The following is a 21,546-nucleotide window of genomic DNA, read 5'->3' as shown; positions in this document are numbered from 1 at the left end:
TTTTTTTTTTTTTTTTTTTTTTTTTTTAGGGAAATGAGATCTGGCGGGGGCGGGTTCAAGAGCGGAGCTCGGCCCCTGCAGCCCCGCCGGGCGCAGGGCTGGGAGCGGGGCCAGCTGCGGGGCGGGGGGGGGAGTGGGAGCGGCGGGGCTGAGCCGGTTGCGAGGGGTCCCGGCCCGCAGCCCCCCCGTCCTGCCCCCCGCAGCCCCCAGCTCCAGGTCCCCGGAGCTGTTTTGCGCCCCCCAGCCCCGGTCCTGCTCCCCCCAGCCCCGGTTCTGTGCTCCCCCGTCCTGGTCCTGTGCCCCCCAGCCCGGGTTCTGTGCCCCCCAGCTCCCATCCCGCACTCTCTGGCCCCAGCCCTGCGCCCCTCAGCCCTGCTCCTGCCCCCCAGACACCCGCTCGTGCTCCCCCTCCTGCACCCCACAGCCCCCGGTCCCGGTTTTGCACCCCCCCATCCCAGCTCTGCACCCCCAGTCCTGTGCCCCATATCTCCTAGTCCTGGCCCCCCTAGTCCTGCACCCCTGGTCCCGTACCCCATATCCCCCCTTTCCTGCACCCCATATCTCACTCTCCCCCAAGCCGTGCTAGCTCAGGAGGTGAGGGCGAGCACCCCGAGGATGACGGAGGAGCACCCAAAGAGCAGGGCGAGCACCCCAAAGATGATGGATGAGCACCCTAAGAGTGGGTGAGCACCCCAGGGATGATGGACGAGCACCCTACGAGTGGGGCGAGCACCCCAGAGGTGCCAAATGAGCACCAAAGAGCAGGGCGAGCACCCTGGGGTGCCCGAACAGGGAGGCAGGGGAGAGTCAGCCATGGCTGGGCCGTGGGGGCGCGTGTGCAAGCGTGTGTGCACGCGTGTGCAAGCGTGTGCGCTGAGGTCTGTGAGTGACACCTGCTGTCAGAGCCCTGCCATTTCACGCCGGGCCCGTCACCGCCGGGTCCCCACGGGCCACCGAACCCAGCCAGGGCCACCGCGGGCCGAGCCCGAGCTCCACGGACACCTGGGGGTGCGTGGGGACTGTGCGGGGCCAAGCAGCCCGAGCCCTGCGTGGTGGGACCAGGGGGTGCTGGGGGGGGGCTTTGGGGGACCCCCTTGGGTGCTGTCCCCTCGCTGTGCCATGGGCTGGGGGCACGGTCCCCAGCTGAGCATCCACGGCAGGCGATGGGCACAGCGGTGTCCCTACGGTGCCATCCTGCTCGCTGTGCCCCATGGAGCTGGGGGGTAGACAGGGCTGCGTGCCCCCAGCTGGGTTCAGGTCCCCCCATCCCGCTGTGGGACGTGGGGTCCAGATTCCTGCTCAGCACCAGATATCTCCTTCCCCAGCCCCAAACCCTCAGCTCCTCTTTCCCTTTCCGGGACTTCCCCGCGCTCAGGGCCCGATGTTCCCACCCGTCTCTGCCTATTGAGGGAAAAAAATCTCCTCCGTGCCTCGTCTCCAGACATTATTCTGCCCCCCGAGCAGCGGACCATCAGGGATGTGCTCTGCCTCTCAGCCCGGCGTTGCAAAACCTCCGCCGCGCAGCCACGACATCCAGTAAACTTTTCCCCTTCGAGCAAATAAATAAACCTCGGAAAACCGGTCTCGGACTGCTTCCCCACGCCGCCCCCGGCCCACACATCGCCCCGCGCCGCCAGGGGATGGGAACTGGCGGAGGAGCTGCCGAGCTCAGCCCCAGCCTCTCTCCGGGCTCCCGAACAAACAAACAAGATCCCCCGTGCAAAACAAGCCGGGCTTTGAAATGCTTTCCGTTTCCATCCCGCTGTTTTTTTGCTTACGCTGGGAAGGATGTTTGAGGGCTGAGTCCCCGGGTGATGTCAAGCCATTATGTCAGGGGCTGGCCGGGGTTTTCGGCCAAGTGTTGCCCCTTTTCTCACGGAGCGCTCTGGGGCTCTTGCTTTTCCCCTCCCTCCACGCAAGCCCACGGCTCCCAGCCCGGCGTTGGCTCCCCGGGAAGCGGCTCCCTTTCGGATGGGGTCTCCCAAAACCCGCAGCCCCCCGACGGGTGCTCGGCCACGAGCTCCTCGCGCCTTTCCCAGGGGGTTCAGGTGGGCAGCAGCGGGGATCCGCCGCCCGCGCCCCACGGCGCGCAGCTCGCCCGCCCCACGGAGCCCAGGAGCCTCTGTGCTGGCTGCGAGGCTGCTCCCCCTGACGTGTCGGCCATATGATGTTTTCTCGAGCCCGGGGATAAATAAACCTCCGAGCGCACAGCCTCCCACGCAGGCGGCCAGCTCCCGCAGCCCGCGCTCAGCTGTGCCGCGCCGTGCCGCGCCGTGCCCACCGGATCCCCGCTGTGCCTGACGGGCACGAGAGGTAAGAGGTTGGCTGACCCTCGCTGAGGGGTTGGGGTGATGTTGGGGTGATGCTGCGGGTTTGGCTCCCTCCTGGGCTCCCGCCGTGGGTTTTTGGTCCATCGTTTTGGCAATCCCAAAGGTGTTCGGGCTCCAAATGCCTTCTGCCCTCCTGCTCTGGCAAGGGCGGGTTGTGTCCAGCAGGCAGGGCGCAGGGTGGTGGGCACGGTGGGACAGGTGGGACATGCTCCTGGTCCCGTCCTCAGCTCCGCGTCACCCCATTCCTCCATTCCCCACCTGCACGATGGCTGCTGAGCCCCAAAAGGCCTCCCTGAGCCCTGGGGATTGCTGAATTTCTGCAGCGCGCCCCGTGCTGCCCGGGGTGCTGAGCTGGCAGGGCACTGCGTGGCATCCTTACAGCACCCAAGGCAAACCCAAAACGTATCCCAAAGGCCAGCCAGGGGTGGTTGAGCTCCATGACAAGTTCAGCACCCATGCATCCTCGCCCCGAGCCCTCCTCAGCCCTGCTGCAGCTTGCATTAAGCTCCGGATCGAGCTCCTGCAGCCCCAGGGAGCAAAACTCGCCCAGCGCTGCCTGCGAGCGGCCAAACAGCCGGGCAGGATGAGGCCAGCGCTGGCTCGGCTTGGCCAGCCGCCGTGGCCCCCGGCTGGGCTGCGCTCCACGCCGGAGCTGTCAGCGGTGATGGATGGGGAGCTGCAGCAGCTCTGGGCCCGCCGGCTCCCCGAGGCAGGTGCCGCGCTCTCGCTGCTGCTCAGCCCTGCCTTCGCGCCTCGCAGCCGCCGGGCGTGGGACGAGCCGGCTCCCCGAGCCACGCCGGGGCCATGGGGTCGTGCTGGGGCTGGTTCCTCGCCGTTCTCCTCATCCTGGCAGCCACCGGGGCCCGGAGCCAGGAGGAGGGTGAGTTTGGGCATCCTCGTGCGCAGTTGTGCCGAAGGGTTTTGGTGCTGTGCTGCCGTGGAGCATGCGTGCACCCCGCAGAGCTGCAGGCTGTGCGTCTCCACGCTCCCCCCCCTGCAGCACCATGCGCCCTCCACGTGCTGGTGGCCCTGGATGTCACCGATTACCAGCAGTCCAACCTGCACCCTTACCTGGAGCGCATCCTGCGGGACCTGGCCGCCCTGGAGAGCCTCACCTGCCGCCCGCTCGGCCTCCGCCTCGGCCTGCAGAGCGTCGGGCAGGGGGGGGACACGATTTTCCAGGAGCAGCTGCGGCAGCCCTGGGCGGACGTGCTGCGGCGCCTGGCGCGGGTGCACGCCTTCCAGCGCTCCTACTTCAACCAGCCCGCCCTGCAGAGCCTCCTCGGCACCCTGGCACGCCAGAAGGAGGATGCCAAGGTAGGGAGCGAGCAGCTCCCGGGGAGGACGGGGGGGACGTGGGGTGGTCCCGCTGCTGGGGGTGATGTGGCACCCGACCCTCTCCCCACCCAGGTGCTGCTGGTGCTGACGGACGGGCTGGATGACGACGTGCAGAAGATGAAGGAGGTGGCAACAGCAGCCTGGCTGCAAGGTGGGGCAGAGAGGGGCTGGAGGGGACCGCGGGATGCCACCCAGCACGGCGTGCCACCCCTCAGCACCTTGTCCTCCCCCAGACCAGGCCGACCTGCTGCTGACCATGGCCGTGAACAACGCCACGAGGCCGGGGGACCTGCAGCAGCTCGAGTTCGGGAGGCGGATGGGGAACGGGCAGCAGCTCACCGTGGACATGCCCGAGGCCGGCGGGCACGTGGCGCAGGAGCTGGTGAGGACGGGTGGGGTGGGTGCTGGGGTCCCCATGGGTGCTGTGGTCCCCGTGGGTGCTGCATGGGGACGTCACCGCCTCCCCACAGCTGGCACTGGCGGAGAGGACGTGCTGCGGGATGTGTCCCTGCACCTGCGTGGGGCTGCCCGGCCCGCGGGGCCCCAGCGGCCCCTTGGGAAGCAAGGTAAAGCACCGGGGGACGCAAGAGGGGTGCCCGACCCCGCAGGGTGCTTTCTGCCTCGATCTTTCCCTTTCCCATCGTGGGGGGGACGTTTCCCTGTCCAGGAGAGCGGCCCCATCCTTCCCATCCCAGCCGGGTGCTGGGAGCAGGGTGCACGGCTCTGCACGCCCAGCCCTGATCCCTTTCCCAGGGCCACGAGGCGCCCTGGGAGCCGGGATTAACTCCAGCCCTTGCCCCATCCGGTCCCAAGCCGCAGCTCCTCACTCCTCTCCCCTTCCTCCCCCAGCTGGGAACGGAGCCCATGCACGCTGGCTCCCAGCCCGGGGTCCCTCCTGGAGCCGGGGGGGGGGTCGCAGCTGCAGCCCCTGGGGTCTCTCTGTCCTAGGGGGAGGCCGGCAGCAAGGGACGTGATGGAGACGAAGGCGAGCACGGGCACAGCGTGAGTCGGCCGTGGGACCCCTGGGAGGCAGACAGGGTGGTCCTGGGGCCTCGGGGACCCTGTGACCACGTTGCGTGGCCGGGCACACTGTGTTTTTTGATGGTTTTTCCCCTCCTGGGAGCAGGGGGAGCAGGGACCGGCAGGTCTCCGAGGCAGCCGGGGGATGCAGGGGTGCCCAGGACAGTGTGGAGCGAAGGTGAGCAGCCGGCACGGCACGGCACAGCCCAGGACAGCCTGGCACAGCCTGGCACGGCATGGCACGGCTCCATCCCGTGGCCCAGGTGCCCGCTGCTGCCCTCCTGCTCACCCTCATCTCCTTTAGGGCGCCGTGGGTCACCCTGGGGAGCAGGTACGTCCCCGCCTCGCTGCTTGTCCTCCGGCACCAAGGGCACGGGGAGCTGGCTGCGGCGGGGAGACCTCCAGGAGGACGGAGAGGGACGGGATGGGGCTGGGGAGGGGAACGGGAGGTGGTCCCGGCAGGTGGAGGAACAGGATGGTCCCTGGTGCTGCGGGAAGCGGGGCACAGCCTGGCTGCTCGGTGCCGTGCCCGACACCCCGTGCCGTTTTGCAGGGACCTCCTGGAGAAGCCGGCTACGACGGGGTGGACGGGGAGCAGGTGAGCCGAGCAGCGGGGATTTGTGCCCCCTCCTCTCCATCCTGGCACAGCCAAGCAGATCCAGGCAGGGGCTCAGGCTCCTCTCTCCTTCACAGGGTGAAGCGGGGACCCCCGGGCGCCCTGGAGAGAAGGGGACCCCCGGGAGGCAGGTGCGGTGCTGCGTGGCTGAGCCTCGGGGAAGCGCTGCCTCCTTCACCCTCCACCCACACCCTAAATCCCTTCCTCTCACCTCCACCCAGGGACAGAAAGGCTCCCGGGGTGCCCGGGGGGAGAAGGGACCCCCAGGACCCTGCGGTGAGGTGGTGAGTGCGGGTTGGGGTCCCTGGGGGTGCGTGGGTGCCGTGGGTGCTCGCTGACCCCCTCTCTTCCCCAGGGACCACCCGGGAGGAGCAGCCTCGAGCCCGGCACCCCGGGGTGGAGAGGAGAGGGGGGTCCCCAGGTAAAGGCTGGAGGGGACTGGGATGGTGTGGGGGGGGTGCTGGGCAGCAGCAGGGGGGGGGTGGAACAGTCCTTAGGACCATTTTGGGGACAGGAAGGGTGCTGTGCTTTGCAGGGAGACCCCGGTCCAGATGGTCCCCAGGGGCCACCAGGGCCACCGGGCCCCCCAGCTCACCCGGTAGGTGCTGGTGACCGGGGGGGGGCACCGGGGGCTGAGCCGACACCACGAGCTGGGGACGTGGCCGGTGACGGTGCTTCCCTCCGCAGACCTCGTGCCACAAAGGGCAGCAGGGAGCGCAGGTAGGGGGTCCGGTGGGGGGTCTCATTTGGGGTCTGCCCCCCCCCGGGGGCCGGGGACACCCGGAGCCATCCCATCTCCCTGCAGGGCAAGAAGGGGAACCGCGGCAGCGCCGGGCGCGGGGGCGAGAAGGGGCACGGAGGCGCGCAGGTGAGGCCGGTGTGAGCCCCCCCTGCCCCGTGCGGGTTCCCCTACTGCCCCCTGCTCTCCTTCTGCAGGGGGTGCCGGGGCCACGGGGGACAAAGGGGGTCTCCGGCCGCCCAGGGAGCAGAGGACTTCAGGTGCTGACCCCTTCCCGTGCTGGGGGTCCCGCTGGGTGCCCGCTGGGTGCTTTGAGCCGCCTTTGCCTCTCGCCCAGGGTGCGCCCGGAGCCGAGGGTCCTGTGGGAGCAGCGGGGCCAGCCGGCCCCAAAGGGGACAAGGTGAGCTGTAGGGTGGTGTGGGACATCGCAGCCCCCCCCCCCACGCCCCCAGCCTGCTGCCCCGCTGTCTCTTCTAGGGCCAGGAAGGAGCTGAGGGCAGGAAGGGGAGCGCGGGACCTCGGGGACCCAAAGGTGCCCTGGTAAGGCTGGGCAGGGTGCCCCTGCCGGGACAGGGCTGCTTGGTGGGGACAAGGCACCCCCAGCCCCTTGGGGACACTGCGAGGGGGGATGCGAGGCTTTGGGAACACCGATGTTTGTGTAGGTCCTGCAAAAACCCCGCTTTGGGGCTCTTCTCCCCTCCTAGGGCGAGATCGGGTGCGACCGGCGAGGTGCCCCGGGGAGACGGGGTGCGAAGGTACCGGGGGGCAGCGCGGGGGGCAGAGCTGGAGCCGTGCCCGTGGGGCCGTCAGGACGGTGCTGTGCTCACTTGTGCTGCTCCCCCCAGGGTTCTCGGGGGCTGCCGGGCTTCCCAGGGGTGCAGGTGAGTGCATGGGGCTGGGGAAGGGGGCTGGGGACCCCAGCCCCGGACTCTGAGCCTCCCCTCCAGGGCGAACGGGGCGAGCGAGGAGCCCGCGGGGACAAGGGCAGGCGAGGGCTGCCTGGGCGCAGGGTGAGTAGGGCACAGCCCCCCCGTAACCCCCCCCAGGCCGTGCTGCTGCCTCACGGGGGGCGAATTTTCCAGGGAGAGCCCGGGAGCAAAGGAGAAGCCGGCAGCCACGGCAGCCTGGGACCACCGGGGGTGACGGTGACGCCCTGCAAATTCCCTTTTCCTCCCTTTTTTTGCCCATTTCAGCCCTCCCGGATGGGGACACCCCCGGTGCTCGGGGATTTGTTGCTCCTGTCCCATCACTTAGTGCCTTTTTCTCTTTGTGTCCCTCCTCTCCTGCTGCTCCAGGGCCCCAAGGGCTCTCCGGGCATTCCCCCCTCCACGGTAAGGGCCGGATGGGGACAGGACCCCAGCCCCAAGGGCTGTAGGACCAGGGGCTAGCGGGAGGGGGGTCGGCGCCCCCCCGGCTGCAGCAAGCTTTGGCTGGGGCTGACCTCGCTCCGTGCTCCCCTCCAGCCCTGCGAGCTCAAGGCTTTCATCCGCCAGCGCTGCGGTGAGTGGGGACGGCGGCGAGGGGACGGGGACGGGCTCGGGGGGGGGGGGGGGGGGGGGGCACGGGGGGCCGGGGAGAGCCAAAAGAAGGTGCACAGGGGGTGGCCGTGCAGGCGTGGGACATCACAGCAGGGCTTTTCCTCGAGCTGCCCCCGTCCCCTCGCAGCCTCCAGCTCGCCCTCCTGCCCGCTTTTCCCCACGGAGCTGGTGCTGGTGCTGGAGACCTCGTCCACGGTGCCGCCGCCTCTCTTCTCCCGCATGAAGGAGCTGCTGGCCCTGCTGCTGCGCGACCTCCACGTCTCCCCGGCCGGCTGCCCGGCGGGGGCTCGCGTGGCCGTGCTGTCCTACGCGGCCTCCCCCACCTACCTGCTGCGTTTCGGGGAGGCGCAGAGCGGGGCGGCGCTTTTGGGGCACCTCCGCCGCCTCTCGCCCACCCGCTCGTCCCAGCGGGGCCGCCTGGCCGCCGCCATGCGCTTCGTGGGGCACCACACGCTCAAGAGGGTCCGGCGGGCCGTGCTGGGGAGGAAGGTGGCCCTCTTCGTCACCAGCGGCCGGAGCCAGGAGCTGGAGGGCGTCGGGGAGGTGGCCCTGCAGTACGAAGCGCTGGGCGTCGTGCCGGTGGTGCTCACCTTCAGCCCGCTGCCCGAGGTGGCGCGAGCTTTCCAGGTGAGGACCCGTTCCCGGAGCCGCGTGGCCACCGGCCCCGTGCCCACCCCGAGCTCGTCTCTGCCTCCCCCCCACCCCGGCAGGTGAACAGCCTCTTCCAGGTGCTCCAGCTCTCCGCGGAACAGCCGGACGGGGACGCGGCGGTGCTGCAGCAAACCGTGCTGCCCTGCGCGCTTTGCTTCGGTGAGGCAACGGGGCTGGCTTGGGGCTGAGCACCACCAGCACCCCCCCGGCTCATCCCGCACCCCCCTGCTGTGCACAGACCTCTGCCACCCCGAAAGCTGCACTTCAGCCGTGCCCCCCCGCAACCCGCTGCGCCTGGACGCGGACCTGGCCCTGGTGGTGGACAACGCGGCGCTGCCGGCGGAGAGCCTGGAGGCCGTCGGCGAGCTTTTCGGCAACCTCCTGGGGCGCCTGCAGCCGGCACGGCGCCGTGCCCGCATCGCCCTGGTGCTCACCGGCCCCACCTCCCCCCAGCAGGGCTTGGGGGAGGTCGATCTGGGGCTGCACATCCCCAGGGAGCAGCTCCGGGAGCGTCTCCGCCTCGCGTTGGTGCCCAGGGTGGCCGCGGCATCCCCGGGCGGCGCGGTGGCGTGGGCGCTCCGGCACGTCTTCCTGGGGGGCACCCGCGGCCGTCTCCGCGTCCTCTTTGTGGTGGGGACAGGGGACGAGGCACTGTGGGACGGGGAGGCGCGGCAGGCGCTGGTCCCCTTCTCCCGGTGCAGGGATTTTGGGGTCTTGGTGCTGTCCCTGGGTCGGGATGGGACAGAGCAGCCAGAGGAAGCTGTGCCGGAGGCGCTGGCGGCGTGGCGGCACCACGCGCTGCGCCTGGGCTCGGTCCAGGGACCTGAGCTGGGGTACGCGGAGAGGACGGCGCTGGGCTTCCTCCGGAGCCTGTGGGGTGAGAGGCGCTGGGGGCTGGAGCATCGCGGCTGCTCTGGGTGGGGATGGCTTCCCAGGAGGCAGCTTGGAGCCCCAAACCCTCTTCCCTGCCCCTCCACCACTTCTCTGTTACCTCTTCTGCGTTGCAGCGGAGAGCAGCCAGCACCCCAGCGCCCCAGGGTGCCCCCAGGTGCCGTCTCCCTCCGGTGCCAGCACCACCGAGCCACCCCCGGGGACCCCAGCGCAGTGAGTGAGCAGCACCGGGGCCATCCCCCGGGGGGGCTGCGCCTCCTCTCCCACCACCCTCTCCCTCCAGCACGTCCCAGGGGGGCTGGCACCCATCTCCCCTCCCAGGACCCCCGAGACCCCCTCCGTGCCCCTTGTCGAGCTGCCCACGGTGTCCCCGAGCCCCGGGAAGGGCCGGAGGGCAGTGGCCGTGCCCGGGCTGTGCGCCCTGGACAAGGACCCCGGCACCGCCTGCGCTGACTTCTCGCTGCGGTGGTACCACCGGTGGGACACGGGGACCTGTGAGCGCTTCTGGTACGGCGGCTGCGGGGGCAACGCCAACCGATTTGGCACCGAGAAGGACTGCGTCCACACCTGCGTGGGCACCGGTAGGCAAGGGGGGGGCGTGGGTGGGAGTCCCGTCCCCCCCCCAGGGCACCCACGGCCGGCTCTGCTGACGCTGTGCCCACCCCGGGCAGGTCCCCGTGGAGCCGGCGAGGGGAACGCGACGCGGGGTGAGGAGCGATTTGGGGGTCTGTGAGTGCGGGGGTGCAGCCACGAGGTCCCCGCCGTGCACCAGGCAGGGTGCCAGGGGGGGGGTTCCACACAGGAGGGGGATGAAGCCCCCTCTGGGGTCGTGTCCTGCCTTGCAGCCGCCTGCCTGGAGGCGCGGGACGCGGGGCCGTGCCGCTCCTACTCGCCCAAGTGGTTCTTCGAGGAGCCCGGGCGCTGCTCGCTCTTCTGGTACGGGGGCTGCGGGGGCAGCCGCAACCGCTTCGAGAGCCGGGAGCAGTGCGAGGCCGTCTGCATGGCCCCGGGCACGGGGGGCACCCGGGACCCCCGCCCCACCAACGCCTCCGCCTGCGCCCCCGGCTGCTGACGCCCGCGTCGGGGTGCCCCAGAAAGCATCCCCTGGATCCGCTGCCTCCTCTCCTCGCCTCTCCCATCCTCCGTGGGCTGAAGGAGGAGGACTTTGGAGTTCTCGCACCTCGCTCTCGGCCGTGCCAAGCTGCTGACAGCTCCGGCGCAGCGAGGGGGTGCTGAGCCCTCGCACAGCTCCACGCACCCTCTGCCCACTCCGTGTGGGAGCCGGTGCGAGGCCGGGGGGGGGGTTAAAATAAAATCTCGCGGCACTTTCACGCCTGCTGGTGCTGTGGGGCCGGGGAAAGGCGAGGGGATGAGGGTGGGCGCCCCGGAGCTGCGGGGAACCCTGGCCAGGCGCAGCTGCAGCGTCCCGGGGGGGAGCTGCAAGGGCTGGAGCCAGGAGAGGGGGGAGGCAGCTGCGCTGCTGGCCGGCTCCCATCCTGGGGGGGTCACAGGTCCCCGCTCCCCCCCCCCGGGTTCCTTCCCCTGCTCCAGCCACGATTCTGGCGTGCTTGGGATGGCTGGAGGGAGCGCAAAGCTCCTCTGGGGTGTGGGGAGGGATGGGGGCATACATGGGGGCACCTTGCTCCCCGTGGGGGCGGCGGGGAGGCAGAGGGACCCCCTGCTCTCCGTGGGGGTGGCAGGGACCCCCCCCTCGTGCAGCCCCGCACCCAGGGCTCCATCCCAGCTCCTCCGCTCGCTCGGGCAGCGCACAGCCGCCTCCGTCACGGGGTGTCCCCAGGAACAGCTCCGGGACCTGGTTCTCTTCTTCTCCTTTATTCAGCTCCCAGGGGACAGGCGCGTTTGGCAGCACGGGGACATTTTTGGGTCCCTGGGGGGGGGGGGGGCACATTTTCAGCTGGGCACCCGCAGCCCCCGGCCGGTGGCTGCGGCAGAATCGCCCCCGACCGATGCTCCAAGCCCCAACCCACGTCGCTGCAAGGGGCTGGGCAAGCAGAGAAGCAGAATGGAGAATTTTTTTTTTTTTTATCGTGTTTTGTTTTTTTTTTTTAAGCTCATTTTTGCGCTTGGGCTCGGCGAAGCTGAGAAGACAAAGTGACAACCAGCTGTCCCCCGGCGAGGCGCAGGCGGCGCAGTGCGCTCACCCCAGCAGACACCCCCCACAGCCCCCCCGCCAGCCCCCTCCCCAAATTTCGCACCCCCCTGGGAGCTGGGGGCTGTTGGGGGGGGGGGTGGGAGGAGGAGGCTGCTGGCGATGCTCCCGTCCCGCCGACGTGCAGGAGGAGGGCTGGAGGTGAGGCCGTGACCGTCGGGGCTGCTGCAAGGCAAACCTGACACCGTGAGGGTGCCGCTGCGAGGATGGGGGGCCCCTAAACCCCCCCACCCCACCCCCAGCGCTCACCCAGCCTGCCCTAAATCCAGTAGATGGGGACGATGCTGCACAGGATGCTCGCCGTGGTGCCCAGCAGGGAGCGGTCGTCCAGGGGCATGGCCAGCCTCTGCTCAGCCTGGGGGAGAAACGCAGGGCACCGGAGCACGGATTGCACCCCGCGCCTCCGTCCCTCACCCCCGGGGGGCTTCGGTGCCCCCCCCCCAAGCCTGTTTCTGCCCCTCCAGAGCTCACCTGCCGGCGCTGGAAAGCCTCGGTGGCCGCATCCAGCCCCGGGATGTTGTCCTTGTCCATGCGGGTGACGTAGCAGGCGTGGTGCAGCCGCGACCTGTAGCTCACCAGCAGCTGCGTGCACGCGGCCCTGGGTCAGTCCGGCCCCGTACCCCGTCCTCTGGACCCCCGCCCCATTCCCTTCGCCCCCCAGCTCACGTTCTTGTAGTCGTAGACCACCGTGGCCACATTTCCAGCTCCGCCGTCCACGTAGAAAGTGGCCGCGTCCTCTTCCCACGCCCGTCCCGTGCCCGTCCGCAGGACCTGGGGACAGGGGGGGGAGCTCAGCCCCTCCCCCCTGCCCGTCCCCGGGGAGCCCTCGGGGCCCTACTCACGGCGTCGGCGTGGCCCCGCTCCACGTGCAGCCACATCAGCAGGGCGCCGGCGATGACGACGACCAGCAGGACCACCACCACCACCACGATCAGGAGGCACTTGAGGTGGTGGCAGCCGAGCAGCTTGCGGGGCAGGGAGCAGAGCAGGCGGGGCACGAAGCACAGGCAGCCCTTGAGGCACGAGCAGCCGGGGCGGCAGCAGCGGGAGCATTTGGGGCAGCAAACGGCGCAGGGCAGGCAGCAGGAGCCGCAGCAGCCCTTGTCTGCGTCCTGCGGGGCGGGGGGAATGTGGAGAGATGAGGTTGGGGGCAAGGAGATGGGGCCAGGGGGTGCAGGAGGGCGGGGAAGGGTTCCCATCCTGCTCGCCCTGAGGGCTGGGGGCGCGTGCCTGAGGACCAGGCACGCAGAGGAAGGGCGCGTCGGTGGAAGGACTCACCAGCGGCTCCTCGACCGCCACCTGCTTCATGCTGCTCTCCATCGCTGCCTCCTCCTCCTCCTCTTCCTCCTCCCAGCCTGGGCAGCCGGCAGCAGCTGGGGCAGGGGCTTTATTTCAGGGGTTTTGGGGCGGGGAGCGGGGCGGCCCCCCCCCCGAGCAGCCTCGTGGTGCCACTCGGGCGTGCCGTCCACTCCACTGGTGTTTGCCCAGCGCCCTGCCCGGAGCTGCTTTCCCCTGGGAACCCACAGCTCAAGAGGGCCCCGAGGACACTTGTCCCCGGACATGGGGACCTCTCTGCTGCCCCGGAGCAGGGTTTGGGGCCAAAGCAAACCCTCCTGAGGGGTTCAAGCTGCCCTCCAGGGTGGGGCATCCGGGGATGGGGGCAGCCGAAGGGAAAGCTGGCCCCGTGCCTCTGACCCTTCACCGCCTCGGGCACCTGGAGGTGCTCGAGATGGGGAAAACACAGAGGGGACATCAAAGGGTCCCCGCGAGCCGCAGCGCTGGGGCAGGAGCGGGGTCACCGTGGCAGGGGGTCACGGAGCACGGATCGGGGCCGGGTGCTCCTCAGCCTTGGTCCCGAGGGTGCCGGGACTGTGCGTCGGTGACCTCTCGGCCACCCTGGGTCCCCACCATGGCCACCTGGGAACCCGAGCACGCAGCTGTGGCAGTGGGTCGGCCCCAGATCTTGCACCCTGCCTCCTCCCCTGGGGTGCTGAGCAGGATGGGGACCCCCCCAGGGGGCTCCTGGCGTGTGCAGGGGGGGTGCAGAGCCCCTGCCCGGCTCCGTGCGCCCTTCCCAGCCAGGGTGACACGGGGCAGGGATGGAGAGGGGACGGCGACACGTGGGGAGGTACAACCTCCCTGGGGGGCTGACACAGGTCCCCCCCAGCCTCTTTTTTGTCCCTTCTGGCCCCCAGGTCCCCAGCACAGCACGCCCCGAGGGTGCCCCTGGCTGCTCTGGGTTGAAGCGTGTCGCTGCGGGGGGACGTGGGGCGCACGGAGGGCGCAGGGCAGCAGGGGGCAAGCCGGGGGTGGCACCCATGGGTGCTCTGCTCGCCCTGGGGATGTGACCTGTGGTCCCTCTGTCGCTGTCTGTATGAGGAAGGGAGAGGGACGGGGACTTTTTCTGGACTGGGGTGGCCCAGGCCCTGCAGGGTGCTGGGTGCCCTGCCCGTGCCAAAGGGCTGGAGACCCCGAGGGTGCCCCTGGCGTCTCCTCCTCCCTCTGTGCAGAGCAAGAGGGCACGGGGCAGGGGGACACCGGCCATGCAGATCCCTGGGGAGCCCTCCTGTGCCCCTCGGCTGGGGCTGGACCCGTCCTCGCCCTGGTTACACCGGCACAAGGGGGGGGGCATCCCCCACGCTGGACCCCTCGGGGACACCCCAGGCGCAGGGAAGGGACACGAGCAGCACTTGAGGCAGGGGACAGCTTTACTTTGCCGACAGGAGCACACATCCCAGAGCAAACCCCGCTCATTTATTGCGAGCACCACGCGGTGCCGAGGCCGCACGCAGGATGAGGCCGATGATGAGGAGGAGGAGGAAGGAGCCTGGGCGCTGCCCTGCCCGGGGGGGCACCACAGGGGACACGGGGACGGCGGGGACATCCCCGCCTCATCCCCAGCCCGTGCTAGGTCCAGTAAATGGGGACGGTGCTGCAGAGGACGTTGGCGGTGGTGCCCAGGATGGAGCGGTCAGCCAGGGGCTCAGCACCATCCTTCCTCTCACCCTGCGGAGACAGAACAGGAGCGCTGCCATCCATCCGTGGCCTTGGGGACACAGCGCTGTGTTTCGCCCTTCCCCAGCTGCCCGAGCCCCCCGGGGCAGGCAGGATGGGTGCCCGGGCTGCGGGCACGAGGCCGGGCTCACCTGGCGCCGCTGGAAAACCTCGGTGACGGCGTCCAGCCCCGGGATGCTGTCCTTGTCCACGCGGGTGATGTAGCAGACGCGGTGCAGCCAGGACCTGTAGCTGACCAGCAGCTGCGTGCAGGCAGCCCCCCGTCAGCCCAGCCCCGTGCCCCCCCGCCGCCCCCAGCCCCGCGGCACCCCGACCCCGGGGCTCGCACCTTGCCGTAGTCGTACACCACCACGGCGGAGGAATTGAGCCCGTCGGCCACGGCGAACGTCCCGATCCTTTCCTTCTTGCTCATGGAGAGGTGCTGGGGGGCCCCTTCGGTGCCCAGCCCGTGGATGGTCATCCGCAAAACCTGCAGGGAGGAGGGGGACGGAGTCACCGTGGGGGGGGGTCACCACCCCCAAGGGACCCCTCTGGGTGTAACGCGCGCCCCCGGCCCGCACCGTCTCGGCGTGCGTCTCGGTGAGGTGAAGCCCCAGCAGGAGGAAGGCCACGACGACCACCACCAGGAGGACGACCACCACCACCACGATCAGGAGGCACTTGAGCTGGTGGGGGACGCAGGGCAGGCGCGGGGAGGCCGTGTACTCCTGGGGACATAAGGGGGGGGCACCGGGGTGAGCCCAGGCTGAGCCCCGTGCCGCCTCCCCGGGCCGGTGGGGCTGGGTGCTGGGTGCTCCTTACCGGGGGGGGCTCCTCTATCAGCGCCTCCTTGGAGCTGACGTCCATCTCCGCCCTCGCCGTGCAGCTCCTGTCCCTTCACCAGCCGGAGCCGGGGATTTATAGGGTCCTCAGGGGGCGCGGGGGCTGCCAAGGTGCCACTCGAGCTGTTTGCCCAGCCCGGATAAGAGCCAGGGAGGGGGCGTGAAAGCCTCCGAGGGCCCTTTCCCAGCACTTGCAGGCAGTTTGAGGGGGGGCAAGGCAAACAGGGGGGTGCCGGAGCGTGCCTGCCCTCCACACCCAACCCCATCACCTCCTCCAGCCTCCCGTGCACCCATCCTGGGCACCCCCGGGGGGCTGCCCCCCGGTGCCACCCAGCCCCGCGGGCAGCTGCGCAGGGCGAGGAGCTGGCTGGGCTCATTGTTGGCCGCGAGCGCCGTGCCTGGGACGGGCAGCCCAGCACCCCCCCTGCCACCCCCCCCCCAGGCCAGCCAGGGAGCTTGGCAGCACCAAGGGCACCCGGGGTGAAGCGCTGAGGCAGCAGCACCCCCCCTGCACACCCCTCCAAAAAAACCCCAGACCCTGTTGCCACCGCGTGCCCTGTGTGTCCCCCTCCCCGGCACGCAGCCCCCGGTGCCCGCACGCTGCTGGGGACACGTGTCCCCGAGGCCAGACGCTGGTGCCGTGCCGTGCCGTGCCGTCACTCCGCCGCATCCATCCCTCCGTCCCTCCCTCCCTCCTCCCGCAGCACACAAGCATGGTGAGCTGCAGAGCAGCAGCTCCGCTGCCGCCAGCCTCCATCGCCACCGCTTCCCCTCGGCGTTGAGGTCCTCGGGGAAGGAGAGGAGCAAAAAGGGAGCCTCGGCTGCAGCTCCCTGCAGCAGGGCAGCGGCGTGCGGGGAAAGAGCAGGGCTAGGCCGGGGCGATGGAGCTGCGGCGCGGCAGGAGGATGCCCGGGGGCCAGCTCTGGGCTCTCCTGCTCCTCCTGGCATCCGCCTGGCTCTGGGGGGCTGCGGGGGGCCGGCGGCCTCCCCGGCCTCCCCCTTGCCCCCCGAGCTGCTCGTGCACGCGGGACACAGCCTTCTGCGTGGACTCCAAGGCCGTGCCCAAGAACCTGCCCCCCGAGGTCATCTCGCTGTGAGTAGCGGGGCGCTGGGGCGCTGCGGGGAGGGGGACACATGGTCAGCTCCCCGTGGCGCAGGGCTGGCAGCGGGTGCTGGGGCAGGGCCAGCCTCTTTCTTTGTGCTGCAGCAGGGCGGCGCAGGGCGAGGGCAGCGTGGGGGTCTCTGGGGGTCTCGGGGAGCTCTGGGTGGGCTGAGGAACCCCCCCTCCTCCCGGGCTCGTCCCCGTGTGCGGGTGCCCTGCGGTGCTGGCAGGTCCCCGTGCGCACGCGGCGCTGGATGGAGCAGGGCTGCAGCCCGGCCCCGCCGCACCGCCCGGCTGCTGTGACCTTGGGGACTGAGTCCCAGGGGGACACGGCTGGGAGGGGGGGGGGCCCTGGGGACACGGCGGGGCACCAGAGCCTCGTAGGTGTGCGTGTGCATGCGTGTGCGTGCGGGTGCGCACACTCGGGCTGTGGATGTGCCGCCGGGCACGCGCGGGGTGGGTGCCAGCCCCCTTGGGGCCAAGCTCCTTGTCCCCCCCGTGCCAACCCCATGCCACACCCGGGGTCCAGCCCCCCCGCTGTGCCCCCCGCTGCCGCCCCCTCTCTCTGAGCCCATCACAGCCCTGAGGTCTCATCCTGCCCGCAGGACCATGGTGAACGCGGCCTTCACGGAGATCCGAGAGGCGGCTTTCGCCCACATCCCCTCGCTGCAGTTCCTGTAGGTGTCCCTTGCCGGTGACCCCCCCCCCCACGTCCCCCGGGAGCCCCCCGCCGCATCACTGACGCTTTGTCCCCCCTCTTTGCAGCCTGCTGAACTCCAACAAGTTCACGCTGATCGGCGACAACGCCTTCGCCGGCCTCTCGCACCTGCAGTACCTGTGCGTGGGGGGGACAGGGATGGCCGGGGAGGGGGGTCAGGGGGGGGCTGCTCCCCGTGTCCTTGTTGCAGCCCTGCCAGCCTCTCCTCCCGCCCCAGGTTCATCGAGAACAACGACATCCAGGCTCTCTCCAAAGGCACCTTCCGCGGGCTCAAGTCGCTGACCCACCTGTGAGTACCGGGCACCCTGCGCCCCCCCAGGGACACCGGGGACAGCTCCGTCCCTCTGTCCCGCGTGGCCGCCGGGCACAGCGCCTCTCGTCCCCAGGTCTCTGGCCAACAACAACCTGCAGACGCTGCCCCGGGACCTCTTCAAGCCTTTGGATATCCTGAGTGACTTGTAAGGCCGCCGTGGCACTGGGGACACCGGGCGGGGGACGGGGTTATGGGGCACGACCCCGCCGTGTCGGGCTGGGCACGTCCCCTGGGAAGCCACCACCCCTCTGCCCCCAGATCGGGGGGTCCCTGCTGGGGCTCGGGCAGGGCATGGGGGGGACTTGGTGCCATCCTCTCCAGGGACCTGCGGGGCAACACGCTGGCCTGCGACTGCAAGATCAAGTGGCTGGTGGAGTGGATGGAGAGCACCAACACCACGGTCCCCGCCGTCTTCTGCAGCAGCCCCGGGCAGTTCGAGGGCCAGCGGATCCGGGACCTGGCGCTGGCTGACTTCCAGTGCATCACCACGGGTAAGGGGCCGCCGCTTCCCCCGCCCCGCCTTGGCTCCCCGCGCCCTCACCGCCTCCTCTCCCCGCAGACTTCGTGGTGCACCAGGTCCTCCCCTTCCAGTCGGTGTCGGCCGAGCCCTACACCTACGCCAGCGACCTGTACGTGGCCCTGGCGCAGCCCGGCGCCAGCAGCTGCGCCGTGCTCAAGTGGGACTACGTGGAGCGCAAGCTGCGCGACTTCGACCGCATCCCCGGTAAGGTTGGGCTCCCCCCGTTGTGCTGCGCCCCCCTCCGTGTCCCCTCATGTCCCCGGAGTGACGTGGCCCTGCCTCGCAGCCCACTCGGCCGTGCACTGCAAGCCCATCGTGGCCCAGAGCCAGCTGTACGTGGTGGTGGCGCAGCTCTTCGGCGGCTCCTACATCTACCGCTGGGACACGGCGGTGGACAAGTTCATCAAGATCCAGGACATCGACAGCCAGAAGACCCGCAAGCCCAACGACATCGAGGCCTTCCAGATCGAGGGCGAGTGGTACTTCGTCATCGCCGACAGCTCCAAGGCGGGCTCCACCAGCCTCTACCGCCTCGACCAGAACGGCTTCTACTCCCACCAAGCCCTGCACGCCTGGCACCGCGACACCGACGTGGAGTACGTGGAGAACGACGGCAAGCCCCGGCTCATCATCTCCAGCAGCTCCCAGGCGCCCGTCATCTACCAGTGGAACCGGGCGCAGAAGCAGTTCGCCCCCCAGGGGGAGGTGGGCGAGATGCTGGACGTGCAGATGGTGAAGCACTTCAAGGTGAAGCGGGAGCAGTTCCTCTGCCTCAGCCGCTACATCGGCGACTCCAAGGTGGTGCGCTGGGAAGGGCAGCGCTTCGTCGAGCTGCAGACGCTGCCGTCCCGCGGCTCCATGGTGATGCAGCCCTTCGTCGTGGGGCAGCGGCGCTACATGGCCCTGGGCAGTGACTTCTCCTTCACCCACGTCTACCTGTGGGAAGAGGAGAAGCAGAAATTCGTCAAGTTCCAGGAGCTGGCGGTGCAGGCGCCGCGCGCTTTCCGCTACGTGCCGGCCGCCGACGTGCAGCTCCTACTGGCGCCCAGCTTCAAGGCCAACACGCTGGTCTACCGGCACGTGGTGGTGGACCTCAGCCTCTAGCGGGGGAGGCAGAGCCCGGGTGCCCCCGAAATGGCTCTCACCTCCCCCAGGGGCTGCTCCTGCCCGTGGCCGGGCCCTGGGACACGCATGCGCCCGCCAGCCCCGTCCTCCTGCCTGCAGCCGACTCTGCCCCACGGTCACAGCCCGGTGCCCGCACCCCTCCCGCACCCACACCCCTTCTTTGGGGGGAGCCACCGGCCTCGTTCTTCCCCCATTGCACCCACAGATCCCTTTTTCTGCCCTCCCATATGCAGCACCCACAGCCACCCCGTCCTGGCCGCGTGCTGGGACACCCCTCGCCCCGCAGAGCGATGCCCTTGGGTGCTGGCAGGGGGGAGCACGGGCACGGGGAGCTCTGCCCGCTTGGGCACGGGGCGCGGGGGCACGGCTGTAGGGCAGCAGGGCCAGGGCTGGCTGGGATGGTCCCAGGACATTGGGCTGCTTCCAGGTGGGTGGGATGCTTGAGAGCAGCGGGATGTTCGCAGGCTGATGGGGTGCTTTGATGCCGAGGTCTGTAATGGGGTGCTCCGGGGTCGATGGGATGCCCCGCGGTGGATGGGATGCTCAAGACCAGTGGGCTACTCCGATGCCAAGATGTAACGGGATGCCCCAAGGTGGATGGTAAGCCCCAAGGTGGATGGGAAGCCCCGAGGTGGTTGGGATGCCCCAAGGCAGATGGGATGCCCCAAGGCAGATGGGATGCCCCGAGGTGGTTGGGATGCCCCGAGGTGGTTGGGATGCCCCGAGGCGGATGGGATACTCTGAGTTGGATGGGACTTCCTGAGGTTGTTGGGATGCCCCGAGGCAGATAGGAAGCCCCGAGGTTAATGGGATGCTCTGAGCTGGATGGGAAGCCCCGAGGCGGATGGGATGCTTGAGGCCAGCAGGAGCAGCACTGCCTGCTCCTGTCCCCCCCCCCCCATGCACACGCAGCAGCCCCCTCTGCCCGGTCCCCCAGCGTGCCAGCCACACCGGGGTGTATGCACCCACCCAAAACGCTCCCCCAATAAACAAACTCTGACCCCCAGCCGTGCCTACACCTCCTCACAGCAGCCCTGCGAGGCTGAGGGCAGCGGAGAGCCCTGCTCGTGGCTCTCCCGGACGTTTTGGGGGAGCAGCAGAAGCCCTGGCCCGCGGCGGGGAAGCGGGAGGCGTTTCCCCGGGGTGTGGGGTTTGCTCCTGCACCCCGGGCTGCACCCCGCCTGCCCGGCTGGTTTTCCAGGGGAGCAGTTTCCACGTCCCACAGGCGCGTGCATATGCATGTGAAAAACCACCAATTAAGCTCACAAATAAACGAGCCTCTCAAGGGAACAGGCAGCCTGGGGAGAGGGTTTGTCCTGGGTGGCTGCAGATCCTAAACCCGGGGCTCTGCCACCCCGCTCTGCCTCGGTTTCTCCACCAGGAAAGGGAAGATTTCAGGGGGGAGGGAGGCAGGGGGGTGCTGGGACCCCAACTGCAGCTGTGGCAGGGGACTGGGGAGCCCCAGGCCACCGCTGGGGACACGTGGCAGGGGGAAACGTGGCCTGGGGCAGGTGCCAAGCCCAGGGACGGGGACTCAGAGCTCTGCCCCCGTCCCAGGAGGAGGAGGAGGAAGCCGCTCCTGTTTTCTTTCAAGTGTCTTGCAGCAACCCCCGGCTCTGCAGAGCCCTGGCCCTGGTTCAGCAACACGCCCGAGCCGGTGCTCAGCACAGACGTGTTGGCCTGGGTGCGGAGCGCCGGGAAGGAGATTGCGCAGCGCCTGACAGAGGCGTGCGGGGCCGCATCCTGCTGGATCCACGCGTGGGGTGGTGCCTGCGCTCTGCTGCCGGCCTCACCTCCCTGGCAGCACCCAAACCTCCACCCAAAGCCCCGGCACCCGCAGCGCTCCTCACCCCGACCTGGGCTGGCGGGCCTGAAAAATCCCCAAAAGCCCCAAAATCATTGGGGTTGGAGAAGCCCTCCAGGATCACCTGGTCCAACCGTCCCCCTACCACCAATGTCACCCATAAACCACGTCCCCAAGCACCACGTCCAACCTTCCCTTGGCCACCCCCAGGGACGGTGACACCGCCACCTCCCTGGACAACCCGTCCCAGTGCCTGCCTGCACTTTTTGGGAAGAAATGTCTCCTTATTTCCGACCTGAACCCCCCCCGGCACAACTTGAGGCCGTTCCCTCTGGTGCTATCACCGGTTATCTGCGAGAAGAGGCCATCCCCGAAACCAAAATAAAACTCTGAGATCACACAAAGGCGCCTCCTTCTCCTTTTTCCGTGTTCGAAATGCTTAAAAAAAAATAAATAAAAAATGGGTGGGAGCGGGAGGGGCTCACCCTCCGCGCCTACGGGGCGGGGCCCTTTTAAGTCGCGGTGTTGCCCTTTTAAGAAGCGGTGTTGCCCTTTTAAGAAATTGCATTACCCTTTTAGGCAGAGCAATTGCCCTTTTAAGAAGCGGCGTTGCCTTTTTAAGAGGAGCCCCGGCCCCTTTTTAAGAATGGAGGGGCGGGGCAGTGGTGGCCGTTGCGCTCGCGGCGCATGCGCAGAGCCCGCGGCCGCCCCATTCAAGCCGCCCGGGCCGGCGCGGCCCCCCCGGGCCCCCCCCCGCCATGGTGTCGTGGGTGCTGAGCCGGGTCGTGCTGTGAGTGGGGGGGGGGCGGCCCCAGGGGCTCTGCTGCCCCCCCCC

The 21,546-nt window shown here is 69.6% G+C and overlaps 4 protein-coding genes and 2 long non-coding RNA genes across 9 annotated transcripts; 3 read left to right on the top strand and 3 right to left on the bottom strand.

Moving 5' to 3' along the window:
• Positions 1–2,799: 2,799 nt before the first annotated feature.
• Positions 2,800–10,216, top strand: LOC118158190 (collagen alpha-3(VI) chain-like). Of its 3 annotated transcripts, none has more exons than XM_035312820.1 (31): positions 2,800–3,210; positions 3,331–3,647; positions 3,741–3,819; positions 3,902–4,050; positions 4,139–4,234; positions 4,617–4,670; positions 4,795–4,866; positions 4,993–5,019; positions 5,242–5,286; positions 5,382–5,435; positions 5,526–5,588; positions 5,660–5,725; positions 5,840–5,902; positions 5,992–6,024; positions 6,110–6,172; positions 6,241–6,303; positions 6,381–6,443; positions 6,521–6,583; positions 6,748–6,798; positions 6,889–6,924; positions 6,991–7,053; positions 7,126–7,182; positions 7,339–7,374; positions 7,507–7,543; positions 7,709–8,208; positions 8,292–8,391; positions 8,471–9,109; positions 9,240–9,336; positions 9,445–9,704; positions 9,795–9,830; positions 9,969–10,216. In XM_035312820.1, the coding sequence occupies exons 1-31, from the start codon at positions 3,135–3,137 to the stop codon at positions 10,193–10,195; spliced, it is 3,585 nt and encodes a 1,194-aa protein (XP_035168711.1). In that variant the 5' UTR covers positions 2,800–3,134; the 3' UTR covers positions 10,196–10,216. The 3 variants fall into 3 exon arrangements, with proteins under 3 accessions (XP_035168711.1, XP_035168710.1, XP_035168712.1); XM_035312819.1 differs by having other exon boundaries at positions 7,126–7,188; XM_035312821.1 differs by lacking the exons at positions 9,795–9,830; positions 9,969–10,216 and having other exon boundaries at positions 7,126–7,188; positions 9,240–9,340; positions 9,479–9,598.
• On the top strand, positions 3,781–18,913 carry LGI3 (leucine rich repeat LGI family member 3). Of its 2 annotated transcripts, XM_035312822.1 has the most exons (10): positions 3,781–3,794; positions 4,378–4,381; positions 15,991–16,222; positions 16,837–16,908; positions 16,997–17,068; positions 17,167–17,238; positions 17,336–17,407; positions 17,584–17,753; positions 17,822–17,986; positions 18,069–18,913. In XM_035312822.1, exons 3-10 carry the CDS (start codon positions 16,011–16,013, stop codon positions 18,884–18,886), a joined length of 1,653 nt encoding a protein of 550 aa, XP_035168713.1. In that variant the 5' UTR covers positions 3,781–3,794; positions 4,378–4,381; positions 15,991–16,010; the 3' UTR covers positions 18,887–18,913. The 2 variants fall into 2 exon arrangements, with proteins under 2 accessions (XP_035168713.1, XP_035168714.1); XM_035312823.1 differs by lacking the exons at positions 3,781–3,794; positions 4,378–4,381 and adding an exon at positions 13,077–13,087.
• LOC118158189 (pulmonary surfactant-associated protein C-like) lies at positions 11,190–12,492 on the bottom strand. Its single transcript, XM_035312818.1, has 4 exons — positions 12,136–12,492; positions 11,960–12,064; positions 11,765–11,875; positions 11,190–11,648 (listed from the first exon to the last, which is right to left on the bottom strand). The coding sequence occupies exons 1-4, from the start codon at positions 12,490–12,492 to the stop codon at positions 11,553–11,555; spliced, it is 669 nt and encodes a 222-aa protein (XP_035168709.1). The 3' UTR covers positions 11,190–11,552.
• SFTPC (surfactant protein C) lies at positions 13,986–15,557 on the bottom strand. Its single transcript, XM_035312825.1, has 5 exons — positions 15,110–15,557; positions 14,869–15,015; positions 14,637–14,777; positions 14,440–14,550; positions 13,986–14,299 (listed from the first exon to the last, which is right to left on the bottom strand). The coding sequence occupies exons 1-5, from the start codon at positions 15,152–15,154 to the stop codon at positions 14,201–14,203; spliced, it is 543 nt and encodes a 180-aa protein (XP_035168716.1). The 5' UTR covers positions 15,155–15,557; the 3' UTR covers positions 13,986–14,200.
• Positions 18,914–19,070: 157 nt separating the features above from the next.
• Positions 19,071–19,397, bottom strand: LOC118158196. The gene is made up of 2 exons (XR_004746812.1): positions 19,273–19,397; positions 19,071–19,239 (listed from the first exon to the last, which is right to left on the bottom strand). It is a non-coding gene; the product is annotated as an uncharacterized LOC118158196 (long non-coding RNA).
• Positions 19,398–19,535: 138 nt separating this feature from the next.
• LOC118158195 lies at positions 19,536–20,197 on the top strand. Its single transcript, XR_004746811.1, has 2 exons — positions 19,536–19,614; positions 19,710–20,197. It is a non-coding gene; the product is annotated as an uncharacterized LOC118158195 (long non-coding RNA).
• The last annotated feature ends 1,349 nt before the right edge of the window (positions 20,198–21,546 follow it).

This window comes from Oxyura jamaicensis (assembly GCF_011077185.1).
Source record: "Oxyura jamaicensis isolate SHBP4307 breed ruddy duck chromosome 22 unlocalized genomic scaffold, BPBGC_Ojam_1.0 oxy22_random_OJ163, whole genome shotgun sequence".
Lineage (NCBI taxonomy): Eukaryota > Metazoa > Chordata > Aves > Anseriformes > Anatidae > Oxyura > Oxyura jamaicensis.
This window is presented reverse-complemented; position numbering and strand designations above follow the sequence as displayed.